Below are 12955 nucleotides of genomic sequence, written 5' to 3'. Positions count from 1 at the left end.
TTGTCTTTACCAGGTACTGTACACCTCACCACCACAACAAAGGAAATCCCCCCCAAAAAAAAAAAAAAAAACATGAGATTCACAGGTGAACCATGAGACTTGTATGATCCTCACAATGGACTGGGGCTCACCTCCTATGGGAACTCTTGAATAGAAGAAAGACAACGCCCTGTTGAGTTTGGTACTGGAGTCTATACTAATGTGGCTATAAGGTTGACCAATCCCTCTCTCATGCTCTACCCTTTCTCTACCAGTGAAGTGAAACATTATTATTTTATACTGCAGAGCATTATCTATTATCTGCTCTCTATCTGTGTGAAATTGAATAGTACCACCATTTGTATTAATAACAGACTTGGAAATGGATTTTATATCCTGGATACACTGATTCCACACATTTGAAAGGAAGTGAATTTACATAAACGCAATCGCACAAAAGCTATGTTTATGCTGTGTCTAGCTTTTGTAACATGAGTGCATCTGGTTTAAATTCACCTGTCTTGTAAATTCAATCAGATGGCATTCCAGATTCGGAGCACGGCAACAGGAGGCGTGTGATGTCCCACCTTCTCCGGCAGGACATGCTTTACGGTTGCTATGGAGCAGCCTTGAGGGCTGTGCTGTATCGTGGGACCTAATGTAGTGAGAGCTGCATCCTGGAGAGAGAAACTGTATTCAGCAGCACACAAATACAAAAGCAGAGAAAGGTGTAGACAGCCCAGGATTCAGGTGAAGGTAGCATGACTTGTCAAACAAAACTGGACCATAATTAGACAGAAATTAAAAAAATAATGCAGGTTACTGATAGTTGAAATAAAATTCAGGTTTCATTTCTTTTCTCTGTGGATATATTAGAGGTGAGAATGATATTTAAGTAAGTGATAATATCCCAGAACTTTAGCTCCACCACGCACATCACAACTCATACCTGTAAGCTGATATTCTTGGCTAGGGCACTCTGCGTCCACGCCCACATGGAGACTGGCACTGGCGTGGCACTTCACCCTGCTGCCCGTGCAGCAGCGAGCTATGGCGTACACGCCATGTCCTCCGATGGCGTGATGGGACTCACACACCTTCTGCCCATCCCGTATCTGATGACACAATAAAAACAGTGAGGCAGTTACTCTATGCAGATGTCTTAAAGGCGACACAGGTTGTCTGCAAATCTACCCTCCATGCTGGACTCAGTGGAGTTTGAATTGAAAATCCACAATTTTTCAGACCCTTAGGGCACAATGAAGAACATAAACAAATTCTATTCCATGCATTACATTATATATTATTGTATTGTCTTCTGGGAAACATGTAAATATCTTATGTAGCTTCTGAAGGGCAGTACTAAATGAAAAAAAAAAAAAAATCTTTAAACAAAATAAGTTTACACCCCCCTGGCTCTTAATGTATCCTGTTGCCTTCTTGAGCATCAGTGAATATTTGCACCTTTTCTAATAGTCGTGTACGAGTCCCTTTGTTGTCCTCAACATCATATAGTCGCTGTTGGAAAGGGGTCAAATATACAGAATATGCTGGAGAGGTAAAGAATGTGCAGGACCTGGAGGATTTGAAGGATCTCTGAAGAACAGTGGGTAGTTTAATGCTCGGGACAAACAAGGGACTTATGAACAACTCTCACAAAACATAAACACATCATGTCGTTGATCATCCAGGTAACGACACACAGGATTAAGAATGCAGGGTGTGTAAACCTTTGAACTGGGTAATTTGTGTGAATTCCGTTATTACTTTGTCTTCTGGATTATATGTAAACATCTGTTATATGAAATAGCTGATTCAGGGCAGGGCTAAATAAAAAAACAACAAGCAATTCTTATGCGCTTTTAAAAAAAAATTATGAGCACAACCGTATAGTGAGCCTTTAATAATCACAAAACGTTTGCATACACACCGCAATTAAATTGTTGTTTTGATAAATAAGAAAATAACAGAAGAGATTTTTGTGTTTCACTGTAAAAGTGGAGGAGCGAGAAGCACACGTTTAATGTTAGTGTTCCACAGGTGAACTGAAATGAAATCATTTACTTTATTCAAAGCGTGTATACCACTCCTGTGAAATCTTTGATCATGCAAGTTTCAAGTGCTCTGTTATGAGCGTTGTCTGATGCCATGAGATTTTAGATTTTCCTACACCCCATTCTTTCATCATGCTGATGCTGCTAAAACTCCCTGTATCACATTAAGATCCATTACAATACTATACTGCATACTTTCGTATATTCTGCTGATCTACTCTGCTTTAGTGAATGTGGTTGTCATCTGCTGGGTGTACAAAAGCATGGGCAGATTATTAACTCTTCACTTATGTAAATTGTTCGCCCTGTTGAAATTGTGAGATGCCCTTTGCATCCCGTAACACCGGGAGCAAAACTGGCCGAGCTCTCTAAGTGGAGGGATGATATTCTTTCTCGCTCTTCCCTTTTGATCATAGCGACGCTATGTGAGCTCATGTATGCAGATGAAGGCAGACATCTCATTCCTTAAAGTATCTTGCAGCATGAGAAGCAAAAAAAAATGTGCTTCAAGGAAATTATAGATCGGTGATGGTGAATTAAGGGACCTCTATTTTCTCTCCAGCATGCACTCCATTTGGTGAGTAGCTGGAACAGCTGAACATCTCTTCACCACGGCGACAGTGAGCCACTGCTGTGTCAAAGCTTCCAACCCCTGACCTCTTAGACCAAACAGAACGACACAGAAGTGTCTCGCCTGGGACAACACAAATACACACATTCAGGCCTTAATACATATGGAGTAACACTTTACTTAAGACTTTACACGAGACTACATAGCAACTGACGTAAATCTACAGAAGCATTTATTTTATTATTGGGGCAGCTGTGGCTCAGGTGGTAGAGCAGGTTGTCCACTAATCGTAGGGTTGGCGGTTCGATTCCCGGCCCACATGACTCCACATGCCGAAGTGTCCTTGGGCGAGACACTGAACCATAAGTTGTTCGCGATGGCAAGCTAGTGCAGCTCTGCTACCATTGGAGTGTGTGTGTGTGAATGGGTGAATTAGAACCAGTGTAAAGCGCTTTATAAACCCACTAAGGTTAAAAAGGATCTATATAAGTGCAGACCATTTACCATTATTGCCTATTTCAATAAGTGGAGTCAACTGACACTGACTTACATTATAAGATCATGACAACTGACTTTTTCACCTCAGTAATTTTCCAAATTTCCAAGAGTAACATTGACAGCTTGTCAAGAGATTCGACATCAAAATTGTTACATTGTCAAATATAAATGGTTATAGGGATTTGTTACAGCTGACACTTGTTAGGATAGTTCCTATAAATGTTTATGTAGGTTTATGCCAGTTGTACATGTCATATAACCTTTATATGCTTAAAAGGTTACCAATTAAGGTCTGACCAAGAATTGATTAGAAAGAAGGAAAGACAGACCATCTCTGAACTCTGACCTGTAGCAGCAGACTTGGGCAAAGCAGCCACCATGTCAGGGGTAGTGTGGTAGTGTTCAGGAGGCAGAGAGTCTGGATTTATCACATGCTGGACTGAGTGATAGCGGAGCAGCTGCAGCACTTCAGCAGGACTGGCACTGGGGTGAGCATTCAGAAGAACTGCAGCTATGCCTAATTATACACACACGCACGATAGCAGGTAATCAAAACCACATTCCGATGAAACTTGAGTGTGTGTTTGTGTGCGCCTGTTTCTAACCAGCAACGTGAGCAGCTGCCTGTGAAGTTCCACGCTTAGTGGTGAAGCAGGTTGGGCAGTCACTGGAGGCGCTGATGATGTCATCACCAGGGGCAAACACATCCACGCAGCGGCCCAGGTTGGTACCTGTGGTTCCTGAACTAAGCAGCTGGTCAGCAGCATTGGTAGCTCCTACTGTGATCACCTGCACATGGTCAGTATAGTAATAATATTATTATTATTATCAAATCTAGGCCACAATAGGACTATAGCTGCCTCATAGCTCCAGACTACCCAGATTAAATCAAGAGCTCGGGTTACTGTCTGTGTTTAGTTTCTGTGCATGTTCTCCCCGTGTGTGTGGGTTTCTTTTGGGTTCTCCATTTTCCTCCCATTTCCCAAAAGAAATGCCAGTAGGTGGATTAGTTACTCTAAATTGTCCGGGCATGCGCATGGCTCCCTACACTGGCGAGTGACGTTCCAAGTTATATGCCATTCTGATGAATAAGTGGCGTTTGGTTTATGCTTCATAAATGGTTGAATATGCACTTTTAAATCTAATTCATGTGAACATCAATTTTGAACCTGACACTATGTACACCAGCAGTCAGCAAGCCTCTTCCTTGTGATCTACCTTCCTGCAGGTTTCATCTCCAACCAAAATCTAACACACCTGTTTTAGCTGATCAAGAGCTTCTTAAGGCAAGGGTCATGGTGGACACGATTATGGTTGGAGCTAAAGTCTTCAGGAAGGTAGATCTCCAGGAACAGGGTTGGTGACCACTGATCCCTGCTGAAAAAAACCCCCAGTAGAAATCCTCATAGAACTTGCAATGGCTTTAATGTTTATAATGAGAATTGTATTGGTTTTAATGGAAACTACAAAGGTCCCTGTGGGTCTCTACTGGTAATTTGTTGCCTTCTATTGGTGGCATGTTATGTCTAGTGGATACCATTTAGGACCAATAATGGAAATGTTAATGATTTAATGATTAGCTGATGGTTAGTAATTGTATCTGTAATGGAAACAATTAGAATTTCTGTGATGATTTCTGTTGTTGTTGTTTTTTCAGCAGGGATGTACAAGGTCCAAGGTGAAACAAGTGATCTGGCTACTGACTGTGGAAAAACCTGGCAAGCAACTAGAACATCGACTTCGCCCCAGACCTTCTCACCCATCATCAGTGCCTGACCTCACTAATGCTCCTGTGTCTGAGTTAACACAAATCCCCACAGCCAGGCTCCAAAATCTAGTGGAAAACCTTCCCAGAAGAGTGGAGCTTATTATAACTGCAAAGGGGGAGTAAACGTGGAATGGGATGTTCAACAAGGACATATGGGTGTAATGGTCATGTGTCCACATACTTTTGGCCATATAGAGTATGAATCTGTGCCCCTCTATGAGTGTGATGAGTGTAATACCTCTGGTTCCGAGGCTGGTGAGTACATGCAGGCATCATCCTGGTAATTCCCTGCAGCAGCTATCAGAACTGCACCAGAATGTACCATTTCTTGACAGGCAATGTTGAGAGTGCGACTGAACCCCCCCACAAATGGTAGTAGTATGATCACAGGCCTGACTGGCTGGGCCTGCAGAGATGCACGGATGTACTCCAGACCTGTAGGGGGAAAAAAATGCTTTGTGAAGTTTTTAAAATAGCAAGAAATATGCACAATTCATATAAAGTAGAGGCCATTTAAAAAATATTTTTGTCATGACATTAAAAATAATATAAATGATTTTCTCTTTTCTATTGTGTAAACAGCTAACTTTGGTGCTTTTTTTTTTTACCTGCCAGTGCTCCAGACACAGTGCCTCTGCCCTGACAGTTGAGCACCCGCACAGTGTTCACACCAACCCCACGTGCCACGCCAGAGTCTCGCCCACTTAACACCCCAGCTATGTGTGTTCCATGACTGTCACACTGACTGGCCTGCCACAGATGCAAAAACAATAGATGGATATCCAGATGCTACTTTTTTCATTTTGCACTTAGCAATCTCTCTTGTATGAGTCTAAGATTCTTACTATCTGCAGGTATTTATTATACAGCATCAGTAACACTACATAGTGCTAAATGAATTCAATAATGAGTTGAGCCTGAGCTGAAGTTACTGTCTGGGTGGAGGTTTGCATGTTCTCAACTGTGTCTGCATGTTTTCATTGGAACATGTGTCTGACAGGTGTTTCTAGTTGCCCAGGTGCACCCTGTTTGATTGTTTAAACAATTAATATCTCTGAACATCTACTCTTGATTTGAGCCCTGGGTTTCACCTGTAAGCACTTAATTTGTTGTTAAAATGGTTAAACCAACATGAAGACCAGAGAGCTCTCTATGGGAGAAAGGCAAGCCATTTTGAAGCGGAGAAAAGAAGGAAAATCAATCCGAGCCATTGCACAAGCATTGGGCATAACCAATACAATTTGTAATGTCCTGACACAGAAAGAAACCACTGGTGTATTAACAACAGACATCAAACAGGACAGCCAAGGAAAACAACAGCAATTGGTGACAGAAACATTGTGAGAGTTATGAAGAAAAACCTAAAAATAACAGTCAGTCAGTGACATCATCAACAACCTCCACAGGGCAGGGGTGAAGTTATCATAATCCACTGATCAAAGAAGACTTCAAGAGCAAAAATATAGAGGCCATATCACAAGACACAAACCACTCATCGGCAGTGTGAATCAGAAGACTGGATTGGAATTCACAAAGAAATACAGAAATGAACCTCAAATGTTCTGGAACCAAGATGAACCTCTACCAAAGTGATGGAAATGCCAAAGTGTGGAGAAAGAAAGGATCTGCTCATAATCCCAAACATAGAAGCTCATTAGTCAAGCACGATGGTGGTAGTGTCAAGGCTTGGGCTTGGATGGATGTAACTCATGAAGGTAGCAGCAGAATGAATTCAGAAGTCTACAGAAAGATTCTGTCTGCAAATTTACAGAGAAATGCATCCTAATCTAATTGGAAGGAACTTCATCATGCATCAAGGCAGTGACCCAAAATGCACTCCCAACACAACAAAGGACTTTATCAGGAAAGTGGAAGTGGTTTTAGACTGGCCAAGTCAACCATCAGACCTTAACCTACCTGAGCATATATTTCAGCTCTTGAAGAGGAGACTAAAGGGAGAAACCTCCCAAAACAAACACCCAAAAGACGCTGTGGTACAAGCCGGGAAAAGCATCACAATAGACGAATGCAGCAGTTTTGTGATTTCAGTTGGTTTCCAGCTTGATACAGTTATTTGAAGCAAGGGATATGCAACCAAATATTAAGTTACTTTAATACGGTCTGTTCTTGTACTTTTGCTCACCTAAAGATGCCATGTTCTGTGATGTTTAACACATCTAGATGTAAATATCAGGAAATGGAAGCTGAAATTCTCATAATCATCCTGATCTCAAACCAAAATATGTTCACTGTATTGCATAAACAAAAGAATTGGCCTTGCTGTTCTAATACATTTGGAGGGGACTGTATAAGGAATAACACATGTCTGGGAGTTAACGGAAAATAATCAACAATAATCGTAAAGTTACAGCTATACTTCTGACTATTACAAAGCATGGACACTACACTCCTTCCAAAAACGAGAAATAAATGTCTCCTCACAGAAAACCTCTCTATCATCGATTTAAAAATCAGTTTGTGAATGTGGTGGGTCTGTACATTCAGTGTATTAGAGCAAGCACATTAATATAGACCTGTGATTTGCCTTGCGGCTGGCACTACTGTCCGAAACTGTTATAGGAAATGAATCAACATCATGTGACCAATCAGATGTGAGAACTCAACAGCACTGCGGTGTCGTCATCAATATACAGTGACAGCTGTCTCCATAGACAGTAAAGGATCCTTAGGCCTCTGACCTGCCTGTGAACTCGGACTCCATCCTCCTCAGGCACGCTGTTGAAGTCGGTCACCATTACTTTGCCGTCGATCTCACGATGATTCGTCTGAATGCTAGTGTCCAGGAGGAAGACAGTCACTTGTGCTCCATCATCTGTATACACATGGAATTCTCATTCACATATGCGTTTCTCATTTCACATCTCCTACACATTGTCATTTTCACTTCCTTTCAGAATTTCAAAAATCCTTCACCTGAATAAAGGCATGGCATACTGCAAACAGCTTATGGTGTGTATGCATGCGCATGTGTCATGTGTAAGTGCACTCACTGGGTGGTGTGTATTTTCCAGTCTCATGCTTCGTCTGCATGATGCGCTCCAAGTTCCATGGGATGCCCTGGGCAAAAATGGACGAGTCCTCTTCAATGTACGCAACATGGGGCAGCTTCAGAGCCTGTGAGCGGCACACAGAGTGAAATGAGACGAGACGGGCAAGCGGGCTGTGTGCTGCACTCTGCTTTTCACTGGAGCTCAGACTGGTAAAGGAATAGTTTGACTAAAACATTTTTATTTTACCTCAACTTCTGTATATACCATACTGTACATATGGAAGATACACATATATACAGCTATACATATTTTAACAACATAACTACAAAATGAAGTTTGAGGTAAAAGTGTAACGATTTGGCCATGCAGTTTGTGTGATGCCAGACAGTGGTTATCATTTTCCACATATTTCTGTTCAGAAATTTCACTGCATTGCATAAGTATTCACCACCACACCAGCGCAACTCAAATGGGCTTTGTGATTATTTGTCATGAATCTTTATGAAATCAACCGTAATACTGAAGTGAGAGTAAAATAAATAAATAGATAAAAATTTGTGAATGCATGTGTTTACCCCCTTTGGAGAAAACCCTCTAAACTGGATCTGGTGCAACCAGTTACTATCAAAAGTCATATAATTAGTTGAATGGAGTCAACATGTGAGCAATATAGTGTCATGTGATCTCGATATAAATACACCTGTTCCTGGAAGACCCCAGGAAATCCTTACAGAGCACGCCTAAACAAATAGCATAATATAGACCAAAGACATTTCAAAATAAGCTTAGAACAATGTTCTGGAAAAGCATCAATCAGAGTTTTTTTTGTTTTGTTTTGTTTTGTATACTTTGAACATCATACAGAGCACCATTAAATCCTATATTAAAACATGGAGACACAATATGGCACAACCCCACTTCTGCCAAGAGGAAGCTGTCTACCAAATGTCAGTGACTAGGTATATAGGGCATTAGTCAGTATATTAGCTGATACATCTATCGATACAGAGAGAGCAGAGTATTTTGGAGAATTTTTCAAACAAAAGATCAAAAGGTTAAACAAAGACAATTTTTCACACCTTCTTTGCTCATAATAACCAAGGGTGCCAATATTAGTGGAGGGCACTGTATGAAATAGTGATGTAACCGTATACAGATCACTATATACCATGATAAAAAAAAAAAATCTGAAATGGATATATATATCAGGGTCTATTCTATCAAGGCTGCTTTAAGAGATTGGAGCAAAATGTAAAGTTTAATGCTGCTTCAGTTTTATATGGCACTCAGAGCCATCTTTGATACTGTGAATGTAAAGTTTTATTCAGAGACTGGGACATACCAAAAGTGTGTCACAGTTTTGTTTTTGCCCCATCAAACTTTTTAATACACTTTTCAAAGAAGATATACCATTAAAATACTAAAATGTTTTTTTTTTCAATCCAGGCCCTTAGAGATAAATCACATGAATGTCACATGTAAAATATACACATTACACTTTTCACATTTAATGGACATTAATGCACATGTATTTTCACCTGTCATTTTTTCCACATGATTTTTTTTATTTTCATGCCCCTGACAAACACACACACACACACACACTTCATTCACTTTCACATTTAATCAAATATTCTTCATGTTTCACCTGTTTTTATTTGGATTCATTTGTGCAATTTCAGGGCCGAGGTCAAATTCTAATCAGTACTATTAACTACTATGGAATCCTGGGTAATAATGAAGTAAATCATGAGATAAGCAATAAATACAGAGTAGTAAGAAATAATGTCCAAGAAAAAAATACAATGGTTGTTGGATTCAGAGGGGCAGGGAGGACCTAGACACACATTTTGTGGCAGTATGTAACATTATGACTTCATGTATCTTTGTAGCCATAACTTAAAAACGAACATTATTGTAGCTTTAAGGAATACAGCAAAAGTGTAAATTGCCTTTAAACAATAGCATGCATTTATAATGAACCAGGGTGCCAGATCATGACTCACAAGTTGATATATAGTCTTAATTATATTTTAAGGAAACAAATAATATTGTACTGATCATTATTATTGCATTTAGATATCATCTATATATATCTAGATATCTAGATATCACTATAGTCACCTAGGAGATATATAAGACTTATAGCTTAGTACTCTGTGATTATTGCTTACTTCATAATGAACTACCAAACCATTACTTCCTTATTACTTGCTGAGTAATTTACACAGTGTTTATTACTAGTTAATTTTACTAACTTAGATGTTAACAGAGAATTGCACGTTTTTCCTGCTTAGTCGCTGGAACAAACGATGAGTTAGTGCAGGGGTTCCCAAACTTTTCCAGGGCAAGGCCCCCCAAATGGCATTAACATTTGACTGAGCCCCCCCTTTTGCAAGATGTATTTAAAACACATTAAAAATACAGACTTCTGAATATATCCTCTTTTTTTAAAAAAAAATTAATAATTACATCTTTACATTATATTACATTAGGAATTGATTGTGTGTGTTTGTGGTTGTCTGAGAGTGAGAAAGAGAAAACATACTAGTGGGAGGGATGGGCACACCAAATTGTTAAGGCCCCCCAGGGCGCCCCCTGGCAGCCCCCACTTTGAAAACCACTGAGTTAGTGGACAGTATTATAAGTTTTACAGTACTATCAAAGGTTCTAAGTGGAATCTTCATGTTTACCATGATGGGGACAACACTAGTTTGTACAGGACAGAAAGACAATCAAACAAACAATGTAAAGGATGGCTAATTTACCATGGGCAGGACTTCGCTGCTCATTTTAATCAGGAATCCACAGAAGGCTCCAGAGTAAGTGTGTGTGATGTGGATGGTGTGTCTGCTCCTGGCAGCCTGCGCACGCAGAGTGCTCACCGTCCGCTGCACGTGACTGTCGTGTGCTCCCTCCTGCAACACCACGAGGTACTGGTCCGGTATGCACCACGCACTCTGTGCACCACACACACACACACACACGGAGTCACGCACAAATTTCACCCAAAAACTTCATAGAAAAAAACACTGAGTTTTCATCTGCAGGGTGTAATTCATTGTCGCCATGTTGGTTTCCCTCTTACAGTAATTATCTAAATAATTCATAATGTGTTAATAATAATGTTCTAATTCAACACAGGAAACTTTGCTGTTTTAATAATGATGATACATCATCTTTTTACAGAAATGTCCAAATCATCAATCAGAAAAAGTGTTTACGCACATAATATGCCCACTGCAATGTGCTATGTGGCTTCAACATCACGCACATGATGGTGTTCTCTTCTTAAATGGGTCCTTTTTGATATGAATTAGTATGTTTTTAATATGAATAAGTATGCTGCATATACAGTGGTGCTTGAAACTTTTTGAACCCTTTAAAATTTTCCATATATCCGAATAAATATGACCCAAAACATCTTCAGAAGTCCTAAAAGTATATGAACAGATCCCAATTAAACAACTGACACAAAAATATTACACTTGGTCATGCATTCGTTGAGGAAAATGATCCATTATTACATATCTGTGAGTGGTAAAAGTATGTGAACCTCTAGGATTAGCAGTTCATTTGAAGGTGACATAAGAGTCAGGTGTTTTCAATCAATGGGATGATGATCAGGTGTGAGTGAGCGTCCTGTTTTATTTAAAGAACAGGGATCTATCAGAGTCTGATCTTCACTAAACATGTTTGTGGAAGTGTATCTTGACGTGAAAAAAAGAGGGAGTTATTGCTGCTCATCAGGCTGGAAAAGGTTACAAAACCATCTCTAAAATGTTTGGACTCCACCAATCCACAGTCAGATAGATTGTGTACAAATGGAGGGAGACCATTGTTACCCTCCCCAGGAGTGATCAACCAAGAAAGATCAGTCCAGGAGGAAAACATGTAATAGTCTGTGAGGTCATAAAAAAACCAGGGTAACATTTATGCAACTAAAGGCCTCTCTCACATTGGCTAATGTTAATGCTCATGAGTCCACAACCAGGAGAACACTGAACAACAATGGTGTGCATGGCAGGTTTACAAGGAGAAAGCCACCGCTCTCCAAAAAGAACATTGCTGCCCCTCTGCAGTTTGCTAAAGATCATGTGGACACAATGGCTTCGATTATTATGTTTGATCATTTCCACATAATTTACCACATTATTTGTTCTAGCAAGAAATGCAAAACATTGCCTATTGCACCTTTAACTGCGCAGGTAAAGTGCAGAGCAGGTCGCAGTCTCACCTTTGTGCACCTGAGGAACTCGGCCACGCGCTCAGTTCGAGGAGGAGGAGGATGAACGATCACAGGTGCGTTCACCGGTTTCTCTTCAGGGTTGTCACAAGCTGCCAGCGCCGCCAGACACATCACGAGGAAAAAACTCATTTTCCAAAAGTCTGTCGTCTTCTTCGAGGCTATCATTCCGCAGACGTGTTTAAGCGCGTTAATATTTTCACAGGATGCTGCCACAGTGTGTGTGTGTGTGTGTGTGTGTGTGTATTAGATATTGTTCAGATCCTGCAGTAACGCGCACCTTGCAGGTTACTCTCAGCCTACACTCCAACGCATGCACCTGCTGTTAGAGGAGGTGTTTTTGTTTGTTTGTTTTTGTTTTTTATTTAATGCTGTAGGTCTTTTGATAAAGTCAGTTACTTAAGGCGGGGCCTGATGACGTATGAAGTACTCACGCCACCGCCTTCAGATCGAACGATCGCTCCTTACGTAAGGACTTTTAGGAAACGGGGTCAGGTTTCAGTCTGAATCTGGAAGATGAAACTTTTCATGTTGATTCTCCATCAACTGTTCATATGATCTAAGTGTACTCCTCACTGGCATTCTGCATCACCTGGGTTTATCTGTGATCTGATATTTGTGACTTGGGTATGAAGTATTTGTTTGGAATATAAGGCTAAAATACAGAATAAAATATTCATGTTTCTCATCCTAATTGCCTTGTTTTGTTCAATAAACATGACTCAATGCTTATCGAGCCCACTAAGTATCATAATCATGTTCTAATGGTTAGAAGTGAAGCCTTTCTGAAATCACACTTTTGCCCCTTTTCATTTCAGGGTTTTTTTT

The 12955-nt window shown here is 40.3% G+C and overlaps 1 protein-coding gene and 1 long non-coding RNA gene across 2 annotated transcripts in view; one reads left to right on the top strand and one right to left on the bottom strand.

Annotated features, from left to right (window-relative positions):
• pcsk9 (proprotein convertase subtilisin/kexin type 9) overlaps positions 1 to 12516 on the bottom strand; it is a 21576-nt gene extending 9060 nt beyond the window's left edge. The window contains exons 1-11 of the mRNA XM_017455885.3: positions 12119 to 12516; positions 10650 to 10841; positions 7882 to 8005; positions 7570 to 7703; positions 5479 to 5620; positions 5109 to 5305; positions 3708 to 3891; positions 3449 to 3619; positions 2579 to 2727; positions 929 to 1094; positions 496 to 656 (exon numbers count right to left, since the gene is read on the bottom strand). Of these exons, the coding sequence (XP_017311374.1) occupies positions 496 to 656; positions 929 to 1094; positions 2579 to 2727; positions 3449 to 3619; positions 3708 to 3891; positions 5109 to 5305; positions 5479 to 5620; positions 7570 to 7703; positions 7882 to 8005; positions 10650 to 10841; positions 12119 to 12295 (1797 nt within the window). The 5' untranslated portion in view covers positions 12296 to 12516. The remainder of the gene's footprint in view (positions 1 to 495; positions 657 to 928; positions 1095 to 2578; positions 2728 to 3448; positions 3620 to 3707; positions 3892 to 5108; positions 5306 to 5478; positions 5621 to 7569; positions 7704 to 7881; positions 8006 to 10649; positions 10842 to 12118) is intronic.
• LOC108257820 (uncharacterized) lies at positions 3765 to 8039 on the top strand. Its single transcript, XR_006981048.2, has 4 exons — positions 3765 to 3900; positions 4760 to 5125; positions 5486 to 5724; positions 7903 to 8039. It is a non-coding gene; the product is annotated as an uncharacterized LOC108257820 (long non-coding RNA).
• Positions 12517 to 12955: the final 439 nt, after the last annotated feature.

Source organism: Ictalurus punctatus, chromosome 25, assembly GCF_001660625.3.
Source record: "Ictalurus punctatus breed USDA103 chromosome 25, Coco_2.0, whole genome shotgun sequence".
NCBI lineage: Eukaryota > Metazoa > Chordata > Actinopteri > Siluriformes > Ictaluridae > Ictalurus > Ictalurus punctatus.
The sequence above is the reverse complement of the archived record's forward strand: the minus strand, read 5'-3'. Positions and strand labels throughout refer to the sequence as shown.